Raw genomic sequence first — 16,945 nt, 5'->3', positions numbered from 1 at the left:
TAAATAAAATTATTTGGTTGTCAATAATGTCTTTATTTTTTGGAGTGAAGTTGTAATTCACTGAAAAATAGTTGTGTCCTACCCCTATAAGCAACAGGTTTCCCTGTGACCAAAGCATGGTTAAAAAATGTCATGAGCAGTTTCAAATCAGTTCATGTCTTTCCTGTGTCACATACAGGTGTTTTGTGCTAATGCTTGATCCTAGAAAATGAAAAAAGTGTGCCATTTTGCTAGCAGCAAATGAGCAGGTGATCTTCCATAAGCAAAAGCAAATCTGAAAAATACCCATTCAAGTTCTGCTTTAAATTGTGACAAAAATAGCTAAGAAAATCCTGGAATTGGATTCACATGCCTGTGTAAGTCTCCATGTGTGAAAACAAGCAAGAAGTTTTTCTCACCAGTTTGAAACTGGGAAAAGAAAAAGAAAGGGTTTCCCTCTTCATTATTGTCTTCTTCTGAATAACCAGGAAAACACAGACATTTTTACTTGTTACAGCCTGGCACTTGATAAGGTGAATTTACATTGTTTTCCAAGTGTTTGGAGAAAAGAAAACTTCAAAAAAAACACAAAAAGACACAAAACAAAAACTATTAGTGTTGCACATGGTCTCCTTCAATGGGAAAGAGCTCTGAAGATTGAATGCACTTGTAGTATGAGAAGTACAGGTGAGGGTAGAACCAAACCTTCTAGAGAACCAGGGTATCTCCGTAGTAGATATTTGGGAGCAGGTTTTGAGGTACACTCAGGACCTAGAAAAAGTCACCTTAAAGGGTATTCAACTGGAAGCACTGTTTTCACACAATTAATTTACTTTAGAGATGGCCGGTTCTTACAGTGGGCTGATAAAAACTCCTGCTTCCTCTCTCTCTGGACCAGCACAGTCAAAGCATCAAGTGTTGCTCTGAAGTTTTTCAGCTGTGCTTGGAGTTCAGCCAGTAACTTCAGGATGTAGGATTCAACTTGAAGCTCACCCTACTTTACTCTCCTTACCTTTGCCACCATGGCTACCACTTGAAATCTCTGCAATGTCATTGTTGCACCTCTTCCAGCCTTGCTTGTGACTTTCTTGCATCCCCTACTCATGGGAATAGTGGGAATTTTGTTGTATGGGTGTGCCAATGTACATTTGATTTTGATTTGAAAACATTCTCTGTGAGTATCTATATTTGGATGTTGGATCTGGGCGATCTCAGTTGACATGTTAGAAAAGCATCAATTTTTTTTTGATTTCCAGTCTTTCAAAACCCTGAATTGCTCTGTGTGTCTGTGATTAAATATAGCCAGGTTTGCTCTGAAAGAGTGGAGCATTTTTGAGGACAGCAAAACAAGATGTTCAGTTCTTTAAATGTGCACACTCGGCTTGCTGTCTTTGGGTCTTCTTGAGGCTAGCTGGGAAAGGCAGCAGGTAGAGAAGCGTTTTTTGTGTGTTAGCAGGGGTAAGTTTTGTGGCTAGTAAGGCTGAGGAGCGTCTTTTATTGAAGTTGCAGAACAGCTGAGCAAAAGTGGGCCACAGAAAGGGAGATCAAGAATTTCTAGGATATGTATAGTAACCTCCGTGCTTGGGGAGAAAGAGACTCTACATGACCACAGAATGGAGGTTCTTATAGATGGACTTATAAATGGTGTTTTAAGTTAATATCCTGTCCCTTTCTCATTATTTCATAAGGAATGAATTGTTGTCCAGTTTTGATTATTACTTATTGTTTCCCCATCCTTTCCTCACCCTGCTGTTTTTCCTGTTGTAGGAGCTGGTCATCATGGGGGCACCAGGATCTTATTACTGGACAGGAACAGTCAAAGTACTGAATCTCACTGACAACACGTATTACAAGCTGAATGATGATGCTGTAATAGCCAGGCGTTACACCTACCTTGGTAAGTAGCTCTGTGGTGCTTTCTGTGAGGAAGTTGAGTTGAACAACATATTTCAGGGCTTGGATGCTGTGAAGCTGATGCTGATTTTTTGATGTTGTAGAGTATTTTTATGAAAAGTGTGAAGAGTGTCTGAATTAAAGGGTTACCTACCTGGAGACAAATGTAAGCAAGGAAACAGCCAGACTAGTCCCTTCTTGAAAAACAAGCAAACGAACAACAGCAACAAAAAAACAACCAGCCTTAGCTGTAATTTTTTGAGTAATATGTAAAGTGCATTTGGACTGAGAAGCAGGTTGGTAGTGGGCCTCCTACATTTGTCCTTTTACACTGTGATGGAAAAACTATGCGTATCAGTTACGCTGTGTGTCTACTGTAAAATGGACACAATACATAATTACAGAAGGTGTATTGCAGAGACTAATTTGTGTGAACAAAAACATTACCACGTAAGTGACTCACTGGCAGCAGCAGAAGGTTATGAAATAATTGGCTTGAGAAGGATGGTTTGAGTAATCTTTAACGTTAACTCCATTGGTTTTACTTGCTCTAAAACCAGCTAATGTCCCAAGCATAATTAGTTTAAAGGCTTCCACCAAATCCCTAGTGCTCAAGACTTAGAAGGCATTTCAAACAGTCAGTGGTTTGATATTGTTTGACTAAAGACTTGCACTGACCTGTCTTCTTCCCTTTAACCTCTAGTCTTTTAAAAAAATACCACTTGGGAAATGCTGCTTGGAGATAGCTAAGTGAGGAGTGCTTTTAATGACATATTATTAATATTTAAGGACATACATAGATTTTGCCACTGATAGACCTGAAATATAGTGATTACCATGTAGACAAGAGCCTCATAATTTACAACAGAAAAGCCAAGTCAAATGCAAGACAGCCTTAGAAGGAAAGTACTCTGCTCTATGTACTCTTCTCTAGTTATTATATATATATATCATTTTAATATAACAAATAAGATCAAATCTTTGATCTCCTTCTGTCAAATACACTCTTTCTTTGATCTATCCTCCCCTCTTTATTCTTGCATAAACAAAAATCTTTTTAAGCCATTAACTTTTCTGACCTTTTTGTCTACTCTCCTCCATTCTCCCCCCTACCAAAAAGGCATGTAATTTCCCTAGCTTTCCTGGGCAGTGATTTCAGCCAAAGGAGGAGACTTGTGTCCAGCTGATGTGGGACTGTTGCTCTTTGATGTGATACTTCTCTGCAATGATGTACTCCCCTTGTTCTGTTTGTCTCTGTTTACATGCTCCTGTTTTACCACCTCCCTTTAGGGACTCGGGGTTACTGAACTGTTCCCTGTAACTGGTTTGTGTGCCCCCCTGCATGTTCCCTGCTGACAACACACACGTTTTTTCTCTCCACTTTTGGAAGTGTACCAGAGGGTGTAGTGCCATTTCCTGAAGCCTTGTGCTCTGGAACTGAGTGAATATTGGTGCATCCTGGACAAAATGGTTGCATAACGCTAACAACGCACAGTCTAAGAGGAGCCGTGAAACCCGATGAGCATGCTCCAGATGGCTGACCTGTTTCTCAGGCTCCTTCCTTTTGTCCTTATTTATCTATTTATTTATTTTTCCTCTCTTCTCTCTCACCCCACCCCATCTCCTGCTCAGGATACGCGGTGACAGCAGGTCATTTCTCTCAGCCGACTACCACGGACGTTGTGGGAGGAGCTCCCCAGGATGGAGGCATTGGAAAGGTGCGGCTTTTTGTCAAACAATAATGTGGTCGGATGCAACTGGGCAAAGAAAGTAGTATTGATGCAGTTCCCAAATGTCTGACAAGCCAAGAGATTTTTGCCTACAGAGTAGTTTTGGAGCACTGTGCAGGGGAGAGGTGAGGTAGTTTGATAAAGTCATCAAATTTTCTCCACCTGTCTCTTCTGGAGCTTCACATCCCTCCTCCCTCTCTTTCCTCTCTCTCCCACTCAATCCTTTAAATGGTTATTTTAACAAGACAATGGCAACATTTCTTTCACACCACTTCTGTTCAGGATTTCTAATGTACAGGCATCACTTAAACCTTGTGTAGAAATGAGAAAAATTGGAAAAGAGGGTTAGTCCTCTGCTTGTTTTCTTCAGACATTTGACAATGCTTTGCATGTAGACTGTATCCCTACTTGTTTCAGGGTAGCACTTCTAATAGCATGAAATTTAGTAGCCTTATTGATGTCTCTCTTAAAAAATGTTACAATACATTGACATTTAATAGGTTAACATCTGGATTTCTGACAGCTGTGCTCAGAAATCTTGGTGACAAGCTCTTCAGAAGGCAAAAACCCAAAGGTTTTCCTGTAGGTATATGTATGTGCAATCTCAAGGGTGTAAGCATGTGAATGGCTGGATAGAGGTAGCTGATGAGTTAGGCATTCCTGTAGTTTCCCTGTAGGATACCCAGCTGCTGTCGGTAGCAGGGTGAGGGTATGCACTGGGACTGCTCTATGCTTCTGAACCAAAGGTGGAGGAGCAGGACTAGGGAGAAGGAGGGAAGAGACGAGAAGGATTTGCTTTTACCACTCTTTCTTTGAAATCCTTTTGGGGCCTACTGTCACCAGTTGCTCCAACAGAGACGTCTGGTCCTTCCACCTTCTTCTCTCTACTGCTCTGTAGGGGCATCGGTTGTAGCTGAGTCCTAACAATAAAGAGTGAGAGGTCTCCATTAGCAAGAACACTGTCCTTTGGTTTAGACAGATTGTGTCCTTGCAGTTGCTGGGGGCAGCAGAGTAAATGGGGATAATGGAATAAAAGTAGAGGATGAACTTGGTATGTACACCTGGTCTGGCATGACTAGGACATAAGGGATATAGCAGCAGCACAGTTGCTACTGAGAAGACATGCACAAGATAGTTTCCTTATCCCAGGTGCTCTGTTATGGTTGCTCCAGTGCATTTTTCTTCCAATCCATTTTCTCAGTGGAACAGATTTAAATTCTCTACAAGGAAGGAGAAAAAAAAATGCAGCTGCTAATGTGAGATCCACGAGGAAGCAGCTGGCTCTGTAGGTTAAAGACTGTTGCTCTAGTTGCAAAAGCTCCTGTTATTCTCACTTGGCATGGAATGTGGGTAGCAGGAGTGCATGGCAATGGGGGCGGTAAGAGGTGTTGAACGCAGGACATTATGCTGAGCAGTCCTGTTGTGGTTTCCACACTCTCTAATAAGTTAGTACTTACCACTTCTCCGAGAGAAAGTGATTACTGTTGTCACACCCTTTCCATTGAGGAGAAAGCCAAGACACTTAACAAGACCGAGTCATTTCCCAAATGGCACCAGGAGTGTCATTAGTAAAACTGGGTTTGGAGTCATGACACCTGGCAACATGCACTTGCTGCTAAACAGGCTGCTGCAAAAACTGGGGAGTCCTTTATATCTACAGCAACAATCCACGGTGAATACATGCTGTGTTCTCGGCTGAGAATGGCTTTGAACTCCGTCTCACCGCCTATTAATAACTCACCACATATTCAGCTGTGTCGAGTGCTTGGCTCAGCCACATGGCCTTGGAAAATAAGGATCCTTCATCCCACAAACAGCATGGAGACCTGCTGGGAAAAAGCCTGTCAAATGCTGGAAGAGTCTCAAAACACTCTGACTGTGCCAGCCCTTCTGCCAAAGGGAGTCCCTTCCTACAAGCAACGTGCTTTAGGTCTTAAATTTTGGTACAAGATCTGTTACTGGACTTGTATCAATGCTTTTATCCCCAGCAGTTCCTGGTTAAGCAGTTTCTCCAATGGAAATGAGCAACAAGTGGACCGAGTTTGAATGGCTGTGTATTTACAGATCATTTCAGAAGAAACAGTGCAAATGCCTTGAGTGATCTGATTGGGATTTCTACTCTGACCTTTGCTAAAGCATTGTGAAGTTTGCAGTGCCGTACGTGCAGGCATGCATCCCTGAGAAGGAAAGGCTGGGTAAGGGAAGGGAAGCAGCGTTGTGCCTACTCAGCCCTTTGCCCTGCTCATTTCCTGGCATTCTCCAAATGCCTGTTGTTTGGGAGCTGGAGAGTTCCTTTATGGGTTGCTTTTAAGTAGTCAGCACATGCTCACATACAAAAAAGTAGGGGACAAAATACTGTTCAAGCATCTCTTGTGATAGGAGGCCTGCGATTCACCAGGAAAGTGGGGAAGTACATGTTTTGTCTTTTAAAAGAAGACTGAGCAATAAACTGTCTTGAAGTTGGATCTTGGCAATAGCCATGGCCATGATCCCGATGCAGATACAAGGAGAAAGCACCAATGCTGTGCCTTTATGTGCTTCGTAGTTACTATTGGATAACCTTTTTCTTTTTTCACTTTTCAGGTTTATATTTTCAGAACAGACAGACGATCAGGGTCTTTGGTAAAGATTTTTCAGGCTTCAGGAAAAAAGGTGAGATTTTATATTTATATGTTTTCATCTGAGGGTGGAGGGAGGGGAAATAAAGGCAGGGTTGTCTCAGAGCATCACTTGCAATTTACTGCTTTGTGAGTTTTTGATCAAAGGCTGTTTTTCCTCTTCTTTCCTGAAGATGTAAGCCCATTGTACAGACCACCTGTATTCCCTTTGTCTTGCAATGGTGGTGACTGCAATCTCTGCTCAATGCCCATGGGACTGAAATTAAGGGTTTTCCTGAAAATTGTACTACTGGTTCTGCTTAGCCTTACACAAATGTAGCAGCAGCTTCTGCTGTTGCCTTCTGAGATGTGGCAGAGCCCAGACAGTGAGATTTCCTCTGACTAGATGTTACCGGTGGCTCTGGGTAGCCTGGAGCTTGGTTTATTACACAAAGCCCCTCTCTGTTTTTCTCTACCCTGCTGTGACAAGGCAGGGACATGAGAGTTATGCTGTTTTGTGGAGGAGCAGCTTCTGTGCCTCAGGAGAGGATGATTTTCCTCTTCCTGCCATGAATCAGTCCTGAGTATTAATGTTATGATCGCTGCCTTAGAACTGAACCCTGCCTCCTGCCCAAAAATGTAGTGATTGCTGGTGAGATCCAACTCCCCCATGCAATGTTGTGTTTGAGTGGGGAACAGCTTACATTCTTCACTGGGGGCTTGCCGGTGATGTGTCACATGAAGAATGAAGTGGACAGTATGTCTAGGTGTAGATAAAAACAACAAAAAAATGGTTTATTTGAGAATAGCACCCTGAGGACACAACACCTCTTACCTGGGGTTGCCTGTATTCTCCTGGGATGAGAGGAAATGCAGAAGAAAAAGGTCACTGGTGGCATCTGGCTCTAGAAATATCTGCCATCCTCAGAAGGATCTGAGAATTTGACTGTATTATTAAGTGGATAGTATTAGCATGTTCCCCCCCCCCCCCCAACACTGTTGTCATCTTTAAAAACATGCCTGGAATATGTAAAAACTGCAAGGATGTGTGGGTAGATGCTGTGACTCGTGTTTAAGAGTCTCTGCAAAATGTCTTTCTGTGCGCTGTAGCAGAGTTGCCAACATCTTGAAAGGAAAAGCCCTCCCAGATCATCTGGGGCACCTCCTGTGTTTGATTGTTTCCTGTTCATTTTTTTCCCTGTTGACTTTTAATTGCCCCTAAGGATGTGCTCCTGGAGAAGTATTCCTCAACCTATTAAACAGAGCTATCAGGAAGTTCCCAGGTCTTAGCCAAAAACTTTCATTTTTCAATGTAATCACATTATTCTTATCTGTAACTTAACTAATCAAGTATTTACATCCTTCAAGTACTTCTAGGCTGTCATTGCCTTCTTTCTCAGTAGTATGTTTTCTACAAATTCTGTAAAATCTGAATGAGGATTGTATTTTAAAAGAAACCCATCCTAAATCACAGCTTTTCTGTTCTGTGGCTGAAATATAACCAGACAAGCTCAGCAATGAGCAATGCTTGGAAATGAGCTCTCACCAAATGCTGTGTCCTTCCCAGTGGTATGAAAGGTTCATTGCTCAAACATTCCTGTTAGACAGACATTAGTGGGCAGTTTCTTCCTTCCTTCCTTTTTTTTTTTTTTTATTCTTCTGTGGAGGCCGAACAGGGAAATCAGATGCGGAGATGAAAAAAGAAAATGCAGTGCCTCATTACAAATGTTAAGTGCACAACCATCAGGTTCTCACAGCACCATGAACTCACCCACACTGCAGACGTACCACATTGCAGTTAAGTAAATAATAGCCTTCCCCTGAAAACTGCCTGAATACACAGTGAAATGCTTTTCATAACTTTCACTCCTTACCCATGAGAAATTTGTTTTAAAACCTTAGTGGATTAAAAAAATAAACAAATAAAAAATCTACAAGGGAACTTAAACTACAAAATAACTGGAATCAAATGATGTTTGAGGTCTGACCTTAAACCCACACAAGCACAAAAATCTGAGTTACAAACTGAAACTCTACCCTTAACTCACCCCACTGTATAGATTTAGCAGCTTTTAAATCTTACAGACTCTAAGGAGTGGAGCTGCTGCTGCCCATCTCCTGTTGTGCCCGGTAGCTCTGGCTCACACGTTTGGAGCTATCGGACATGGAAGGCTGTGGGGCAGGGATCCACAAAGAGGAATGTGAAAACATGCAAGAAGTGTGATTCATTCTTTTTAACCTAAATAATTATTTGCGTAACCTCATTTTTTTCTGCTATGTAGACAGCTCTCAAGTTCAAATATGAAGAGCTGTCTTTTAATTTTTCTTTTAGAAGTTATTTTTAGTTTTGAGACTATGGTTTTTAACTGGTCTCAAAGAGTATCCCTTGTGGTACCTTAGCAGAAGTGGATGAAATAAGAGCAGAATATCATTCTTGCTTTTGGTTTCCTTTTTGTGTTTAAATGTGTTTTTAAATTCATAATACGGATGCTGGTTGGGAGATTGTTAGCATTTCATATTCACCTGTATAACAATGATGTAATGAATTTCTTAAATTTAAGCAATTTAGTTTTATCAAGCAATAATAACCAGAGATAGAAGTGGCTTAGTTTTTTTCTGTATCAACTGAAAAGTTTTTATTGAAAGTCGTCTTTCTGTGTCAACTTACTTGTCTGTATGTGAGAGGAAAGGTTACAAACAAAACTCACAACCAGTGCTGTTAATTAAAGGTGACTGATACAAATAGAACAGGTAAAAATATTCCATGAATGAGGGGTAACTTCAAATGCCTCTTTTCATGGATGCTCCTTTCTTCAACCCCCCCCCCCCTTTTTTTTTGTTTTGTTTTAGGCATTGCCATCTGTGGTATATAAGTTCAGATCTCTTTAGGAAGTCTGGTACTGGGCATGAATAATCACTAGCAAGGTGTTGGTTTGGGAAACTTACTTCACCCCCTTCCTGGTGTTAAGCATTTGACAACTGAAAGTTAGTCTAGAAAAGCCTAGGTGTCTCACTTAAGCATGTCCCAGGGTATAGATTTTATTCTTCTGATAAGGCATCCAAGCTCATGCACTGTTAGAGTAAAATGTTTAATTCTTGCCTGAATTATCCCCTAAGCTTTTTCTGTAGGAGTACTTGTGAGTGATAAAGCAGCAAGTTATCATTTTAAATAAAAAACAAACAAACAAACAAAAAACAAAAAACATGCCTAAATGATATCCTCCTGTGTGTGGGCAGATACTGAATGCTTTGTTGTGACTCGGCTTGGTTACAGATGGGCTCTTACTTTGGCTCCTCCTTATGTGCAGTTGATCTGAACTCTGACGGGCTGTCAGACCTGCTGGTCGGAGCACCTATGTTTTCTGAGATCAGAGATGAGGGTCAAGTCACAGTCTATATCAACAGAGGAAATGTGAGTATGTCCAGGAGATGACTCGGTAAGGGATGAGGGTGTGGGTCTGGGCAGGGTAACACCAATGTCCCCTCCAGCGCTGCATGGTGAAACTCGATGTCTCAAACAGCGGGGCTCTAGATGTCTCTGACAGAGCATACAGTCACAAAAAACTCATCTGGTATCATGGTTTCCCAGACACCAACCCACATTCATCACAGAGCTGTGAATCTTTCAAGGAGGTCTGGGAAAGTTTCTGGTTTTATATTGAAACTTTGTGGTATCAGTGGCTTTACATGCCAAAACCAAGTAAAAGTCAGTAGCTTTGACTGAGTTTTTCTTTTGTGTTTTGGGTGGTCATTGGGACCTACGAATCAGAACAAAAATGTGTAGGGATTTAGGAGTCTTTTTGTAGGGAAAGCAGAGACTGAATTCATGTTATCTTTACATTATGGCTCATATATTTCCACTGGTGGGAAGTTCTTATCAGCTGATACTGTCGGATTTCTCACGATCCAACCACAGTCTTGGAAAAGTCTGACCTTTCTTCCATCACCAAAGCAAGATCATTATTATATTCTATTTATAGGAAAACAATAATTGTTTACTAATTATTGCACATTTAATATTCAGGTCCAAACTGTGCTGTCACAAAGGGGGAGTTGTTACTGACTAAATTGGTTTAATTAATCAGAACTTTGAGAACTTTAATACATGGAGTTTTTTTATGCTAGGCATAACACACGTTGTGAGTCCTATAGGCAGCATTTGAGAAACTTCAGAATTCATTTTGTTGTATTTTTATCTTCAGTTATTGCTCCTCCTTTAAATGGGCTTTATTTTTTCAGCTTGATCACAGGCTGCCCAACTTCTTATATTGCAGGGTGGCTGCAATGTCATCAGAATAGATCCAGAATGCTAAGCAGATAATACCTAATATTTCCTGCTTACAGTGAGAGTATATATGATTTCATTTTTATCTTTTATAAAATGGTGAAGTTAAATAATAAAACTCCTGCAGCAAGGATTACTTGAAGCAGCAGTGGCTTGCAGGATTGGTGGCTTTCTTTTTGGGGTATGGTCATTTAAAGCTTGCAGTTTCATTCTACAAGCATCAGTGCTCAAGAGGTTATTGCAGTGGATCAGAGAAAACTGCATTATAGTGATGCTAGGTATGATACACTTATGTTTTTCTCTTTCTTATGAGGATTGCAGAGAAATGAGTTGCACATACAGGCCTGCCTGTCTCTTCTATGTTATGTTTCAATTTCATTATGTGGGATTTTCTTAAAGTCAGCAACTCCCTGCAGCCAAGAAAAAGATTTTATTACATGTTCCAGAGGGCAGTTTACCCTCATTCACAAAGGATGCAAAACAAAGAAAAACAACCCTTGAGGTGGGTACAAAGTTGGATTGCATAACAATATTTTGTTTTCTTGTGGAAATGTTCCTTTCCCCTTGAGGGAAGACTGCAAGAAACTGAAGCTTATGTATCTGACCAGAAAGTGGGTGGGCAAGAAATACCAAATCCATATAAGGCTTCTCATGGCATATGAGTACAAAGCTACTTTATTCTGAACTTTCCTCTGTCTCTTTATTTCATTAAAGCTCTTTCCTTATTCTTCATTTCAGAAGGCTTTTTGGGTAGTTTGCTTTAATCCTTCTGTCCAATGCTTCAAGTTTTAAAATCCAGTTGCCCAAATGTTCGCTTCTTAAGGGAGAATTCTCTCTAATTCACTGGGGTTTAGCTGAGTAAGCCTGGACTGAGGATTTCACTCCTCAGATGTAATCTGCCAGCAGAGCAAGCTCTGAGCTGTTACATTTTAGGTGTCCGGGAAACCTTCACGAGCTCACCAAGCCCCGTGACTGCATTTAGTTGTATCACTGAGTTATCATTTAGCTAATTTAGCATTTTGGTTTTATCATTCATGCCCCCCCCCCTTTTTTTTTGTTGTTAACATAACAACATAAGAAGGTTTAAAAATAGAAATTTGTATCAGCATTAAACTTGTTCCCACCAGCCTCTACAAGGTGCTGTTGTTCAGTTAAAGCTGAGCACCACCAAATGGTTTAGTAACACAACATTAAAGGATTTTTGAAAGAGAAAGGCTGAATTCCTCTTTAAGTGGATTCTTTCACCTTGATGTTGTCATCCTCAGGCAGTGTCTGCTCACCTGTTCAGCCAGAGCTGGGGACCTTTAGGTCCCTGGCTCACCAGGCTGGTGGTACCTAGGTTCTGATGTTGGCAATGCCACCTGTGGCCATGGAGTGTGCCAGGGAGACCTAATGGCTCCTGTTGGAGTCAACTGTGTTGGTTTTACTGTTAACCCTTTTGATTTATGGCACCCAGCTGATCTCTGTTGGTGGGGGGATGCCTCGGCGGTGAGGGTGATGGTCATTCCACTGTTCTGCCCTGGTACTTCCTGCATCATTGTTCCCCTGAGCCTGGTTTATTTCCTCTTTGCTAGGGAGTGCTGGATGAGCAGCTTGTCCTGGATGGTGATGGTGCCTACAATGCGCACTTTGGGGAGAGCATGGCTGCCCTCGGCGATATCGACGATGATGGGTTCCCAGGTCAGTGCCTTTTCCTTGGAGATGTCAGCGGGGCTGGCAGTGCTGCCTGTCTCCTCCCTGGGCTCATGCTGAGGACAACAGGCCTGCATGGGATTTGTCATCTAAAACCTTTGACAGCTGGTCCTACGTGCTGTGGTTTAGTTGACGTCCATGCAGCTTGCACCCCAATCTCATTAACTTTGGTTTGCCTTCCTTGTTTTACTTTTTGTGTGGTTTATAAAAGGTTTCAGATACCCAATCCCCAAACAGCACAGAAACCTGTCTTTTTCTTTTTTCCCAATTATGCCTTTGAGCCTTTCCCGTTTTATTGGCATAGTGATGCTTCTTACCATGAAGTGAAATTAAGAAGTAGCTTCTTGCTCCTGATACTGTGAACTCTACTAATGAACTCTCTCCTGCTTTATTTAACCCTTGCACCTTTCACGGGCTGCTCAGTATGAGACCTGATGCTGTGATAACAATAGATGAGAGCAAAGTGTTGGTGCTGGCACCTGATATCTGGCAGGACAGATTAAGGACTTCTGACCAAAGGCTGACTTGCTCTTTGTGTGCCTGGACTTTTTTTTCTTCCAGGCTACTCAGGGCATGATAGCACATTCAGCCTAACCTAACCTTACTCCAGGTTGTCATCACAAGTGGTAGGAATAGTCTCCCTCTGCACCTGTCCATGCATTTGCACATTCTTCCTGCTGCTTCTGGGTCAGCCGTGTTGATGGAGGGGCTGCAGACTGAGTTGGATCAATCTGTGGCTATGATGCCATCAGGAAGAATTTAATTTTAGCAGCTATGCAATCACTAGATCCAAACAGCAGAAGAGAGTGAAGGGTAGGATCACTCTGCTGTTAAATTGGATCAAATGTAATTTTCAAGTGCACCCTTGGCAGCACTTTTTTGTCTCTGCCTATCCATATAAGGCACCCAGTCTCATTTTGGAGGCTTGGGTTTTGAAGCAAACTTAATGTAGTGCTACAACAGATGTTTTGCCAGTGCTGTCTTAGTTCATAAAGCTGATGTTCCCCTAGGTTTTGATTGGATATTTTGATATGAAAGGATTCTATTTTAACTTTATGAGCATGACTACTGGTTAGTAAACACATGTTTTCATAGAAAACACGTGTTTCTGATTGGGCACAACACACAGCCACATGCACGTACAAATTCACATACATTTGTGTATTTTTAAAATTTATTTTAACATGAGCTCTTCATTAAATCAATCAAGTTTTTGTAGCCAGGCTGACACAAGCTGCTGATCGTCTTCATAGGGAGTTATTTTCCTATGGAGATCTGGCTTCTAAAACTGGGAAGAAGCAGGGTTAACAGAATGGATTGTGAAATGTTTATCATCTGTCCTGTTTTACAGATGTTGCCATTGGGGCGCCTAAGGAGGATAACTACATAGGAGCAGTTTATATTTATCATGGAGATGCCAATGGTATTGTACCCAAGTACTCTATGGTACGTGACACTGTCTTTTATGATATCTGAAAGCTCTTTCCTGGGGCCTGCAGAAAAAAAAAAAAAAACATGCTTGGGGATCCCTTTAAAGTAGTCTTATGCAGTTCAAGCTCTACAGCCCTTTCTTGGTCCTGATTTGAAGATGGCATCTCCCAGTTTGCCCTTATTTATGCTGTAAGGTAAAATTGTGTTAATCAGGAGATATTTTTTCACTTTCTTTTATTACAGTCTTTAGCTGTAACTTCCTTATTGAAGTAAACGAAATCTTGGGATTTGAATGTCAATTTTTAGAGAGAGTAGTACAGCAGAAGACAAACAAACTCTGCAGAGGTTGAGCATATACAGATTATGGAAAGGCCAGGGAGAATCGGGAGGTTGCTCTTTCTTCCCACCAAAGCAGACTTAGCAAGAAGGAAGAGGAACTTAAGTTTTCTTTTGTTCTCCCCACAGCTTCTTAGCCTTCTACTTCTGATGTGAGAATATATCACAATGATGGTCCTTGGGTACCACTCCCTGACCACTGTTATGAAGTAAAAACTAGGCTGAGGTATGCTACAGAGTCTTGTGCAGAGATGACAGTGCAATTCAGCTACTGTAGCCAGGCAGGAGAGAAGATAAATTGATGTCAATGCTGCCCAACATGTGTCCCCTAGCCTCTGTCTAGCACATTTATTTTTTGCAGAGCCTGACTCTTCCCTACCTCCCTCTGCGTGTTTGAAGTTCTGGCTGTTTTGTTTTGTTTCTGGGTGGGATCTTTCACAGTAAACCAGTTTAAGCAGGATTAAAAGAGTTTAGTGGTTATATTGGAGGCTCTTCTAACAAACTGTAGAAGTTCAGTCCTTCTTCCTTTTAGCATGTATATGCCATGCACTGCTTTTTAAAAAATGAAGTTAAATGACTCTTCACGGATACTTCTAAAGTGCACTAATTTGTGGCATTTGGAGGACCCTGCCCATTTTTTTCCAAGAGCCCCTGGATGGGAGGTTCTCGGGCTGTTCAAAGGTTGGAGCTTTCCAGTTCTTGCTGCAACGGATCAGGGTTTTGTTTTTTGGGGGGGCGGAGTCATTCATGGGGGAATTCAACATTTTTGAAAGAGCCCAGATCAGCAGAGCGGTAAGTGAAACATCCTTCTTGCTATCTCTCCCTTCCCATCAGAGGAGCAAGGGCAGCAGACAGCACATGCCTCTCTGCTTGCCCTAGTGGGACAAAGCCCAGCTCCAGAGCGTGGCAGGATACTGTGATACTGTTCCCATTTTTGCCTCCTGTCCCCAGGCAGCTGAGGGAGTACTACTTTTGTGCCATTTCCCAGGACAGACACACCGCTGATTCATATACCACGTGCAACCCAAAAAAGCTGTGTAACAGCTTCAGCTCATTACCTGCCCTGGGTTTCACCCAGAGGTGAAAGACTTCTTGTATCTTATTACTATACCCCTGAGCCATCTTAATGACCTGGATTTCCTTTTTTAAATAAGCCAAGAAAGGTGTGTGGTGGGGGCTGTAGGGTATACATTTTCGCTCTTTTCATTTTGTTAGCTTTTTCCCCCTTCATTCAAATTGCTGATCATTGTTGCTGCCTTACACTGCCAGAGCAGCTTGAGTGGTGGCTCTGAGCAGAAGCAACTTAATTGGCTTCGTGGCCTGCTGTTTCCATTCATGGCACTTAAAAGCAGAGCAGCTTTATACCTCTGCCTTCTAGACTGTAATGGCCTGCAGATGTCTGCTGGGCTGCTTGCAGGCAGGATTTACCACCCTAACTGGGACCCACCCTCCCAAAATGTGATGTTATGTGGGGAGGAAGTGCTCTCCAGTTGTCTTATCTACCCACAAGCAGGAGGAAGGGGAGATCTGTATGTGACAGAGTGCTGATATCCCTTTAAACTGGCTGTCAGGACGGCAGGATGTCTTTCTTCCCCTCGTCTTCTTTTCCATGAAACTCCTCTCTGACCTTTTGCCAAATATTGTGTCCTTTTGTGGGTGGGCCAGGAAGAGCTGGTCACATGTCACAAGCTGTACAGCACCACCACCAGCCTCAAAATTAGTTGGTGGGATAGGTTTCTTCTGTCTACAACTTCTGCAGTCAAAGGCTAGTTAGAGTTCAGGTCTTGCATTGATGGCCCAGCATAATGAATAAGGCTTGGGAGAAATCAGCTTGCCGTAGAAAAAGAGATTTGATACAATAATTTGTTTCAGGCAAAGACCTTTACAATTCAAGCTGTTTAGAGAAAGTTTTTGTGTTTGTAATTAAAAAAAAGAAGTGGTGCTAGTAGCTAATTAATCTTTGTGCTGGGGAGGCAGAAATGAGATACAGCTTCCAAACTGACACAAAATACTGCATAATTGCTGATGAAAAACAGAATTTCCAAGTGGGATGAAAATTAATCAGTTTGGGTATGCTGGCAAACTTTGTGAAAAGAAATGGTTGTGCAGGATTTTCTGTTTCTTTTAATGATTATTTTTGCGAAGATGCTGTTTTTTAATCTTTTATTTACATAAATGAAGGTAATGTGAAACAAAAAATAATCTCTTGGGCACAGTTAAATTTCCTTCTCACAAAGAAATCTGTTTGATGTGTTCTTTATATTGCTTGGGTCTGCATGAGAGTTGTGGTGCAGGTGTGTGTTTTGTTGCAAGTCAGCACTGGCAGCCTCCTAGGCCAGAGCAGAAGGGCTTCCTGCAGTCGGCAGCCTTCCTGCTCAGGGCTGTGTGGGTGAAGTATGAGCCTGCAGATGTGCAGCACTCCCAGCCCACAGAAGAAAGCCCCGGTGACCATGAAAATCAGGCTCAAAGTTTTCTCTTTTTTAATCAGGGCTTCTTTGTGTTACTATGATTTCACTTTATGTTTTTTCCACTGCAGAAGCTGTCTGGGCAAGCGATAAACCCGATGCTGCGGATGTTCGGCCAGTCCATATCGGGGGGAGTCGATATGGATGGCAATGGCTACCCAGGTACGTGTGCTGCTCTGACAGCAACACTGGAGCAACACACTGAGAAAACACCAGAGCTGGTCATTTCCAGGTTGCTGGTTCCCACATCTGTGAGAGGACAATGAAGCTGAGTGTGTTCCTCCTTTTTCCCTCTGTTATTCAAAGCTCCTGGCTCAAAAATTTGAGCTGATTGCTTGATTCAGGGGGTTTGGGCAGTCATGACAGAAGACTGAGGTCTTGAAGCAGAGGAAGTTTAATATCCTGCCAGGGTTATAAGTTGCTTGGAAGCTGCTCAGTCATGGTAATAAACTTACAAAAATATAGACAATAATATTAATAATAATAAACAAATGATGAAGTAGAAGTGAAGCATCCTCACAGACCTAATCTTCTAAT

At 41.9% G+C, this 16,945-nt stretch overlaps 1 protein-coding gene across 4 annotated transcripts in view; it reads left to right on the top strand.

Annotated features, from left to right (window-relative positions):
• ITGA9 (integrin subunit alpha 9) overlaps nt 1-16,945 on the top strand; it is a 217,515-nt gene that overhangs the window by 23,705 nt on the left and 176,865 nt on the right. For all 4 annotated transcript variants that reach the window (XM_083824914.1, XM_083824915.1, XM_083824916.1 and 1 more), the window contains exons 6-12: nt 1,747-1,876; nt 3,505-3,590; nt 6,186-6,254; nt 9,474-9,611; nt 12,059-12,164; nt 13,528-13,622; nt 16,480-16,570. In XM_083824914.1, coding sequence (XP_083681040.1) covers nt 1,747-1,876; nt 3,505-3,590; nt 6,186-6,254; nt 9,474-9,611; nt 12,059-12,164; nt 13,528-13,622; nt 16,480-16,570 — 715 coding nt within the window. The remainder of the gene's footprint in view (nt 1-1,746; nt 1,877-3,504; nt 3,591-6,185; nt 6,255-9,473; nt 9,612-12,058; nt 12,165-13,527; nt 13,623-16,479; nt 16,571-16,945) is intronic.

Source organism: Anser anser, assembly GCF_964211835.1.
Source record: "Anser anser genome assembly, chromosome: 2".
NCBI classification, from domain to species: Eukaryota; Metazoa; Chordata; class Aves; order Anseriformes; family Anatidae; genus Anser; species Anser anser.
The sequence above is the reverse complement of the archived record's forward strand: the minus strand, read 5'-3'. Positions and strand labels throughout refer to the sequence as shown.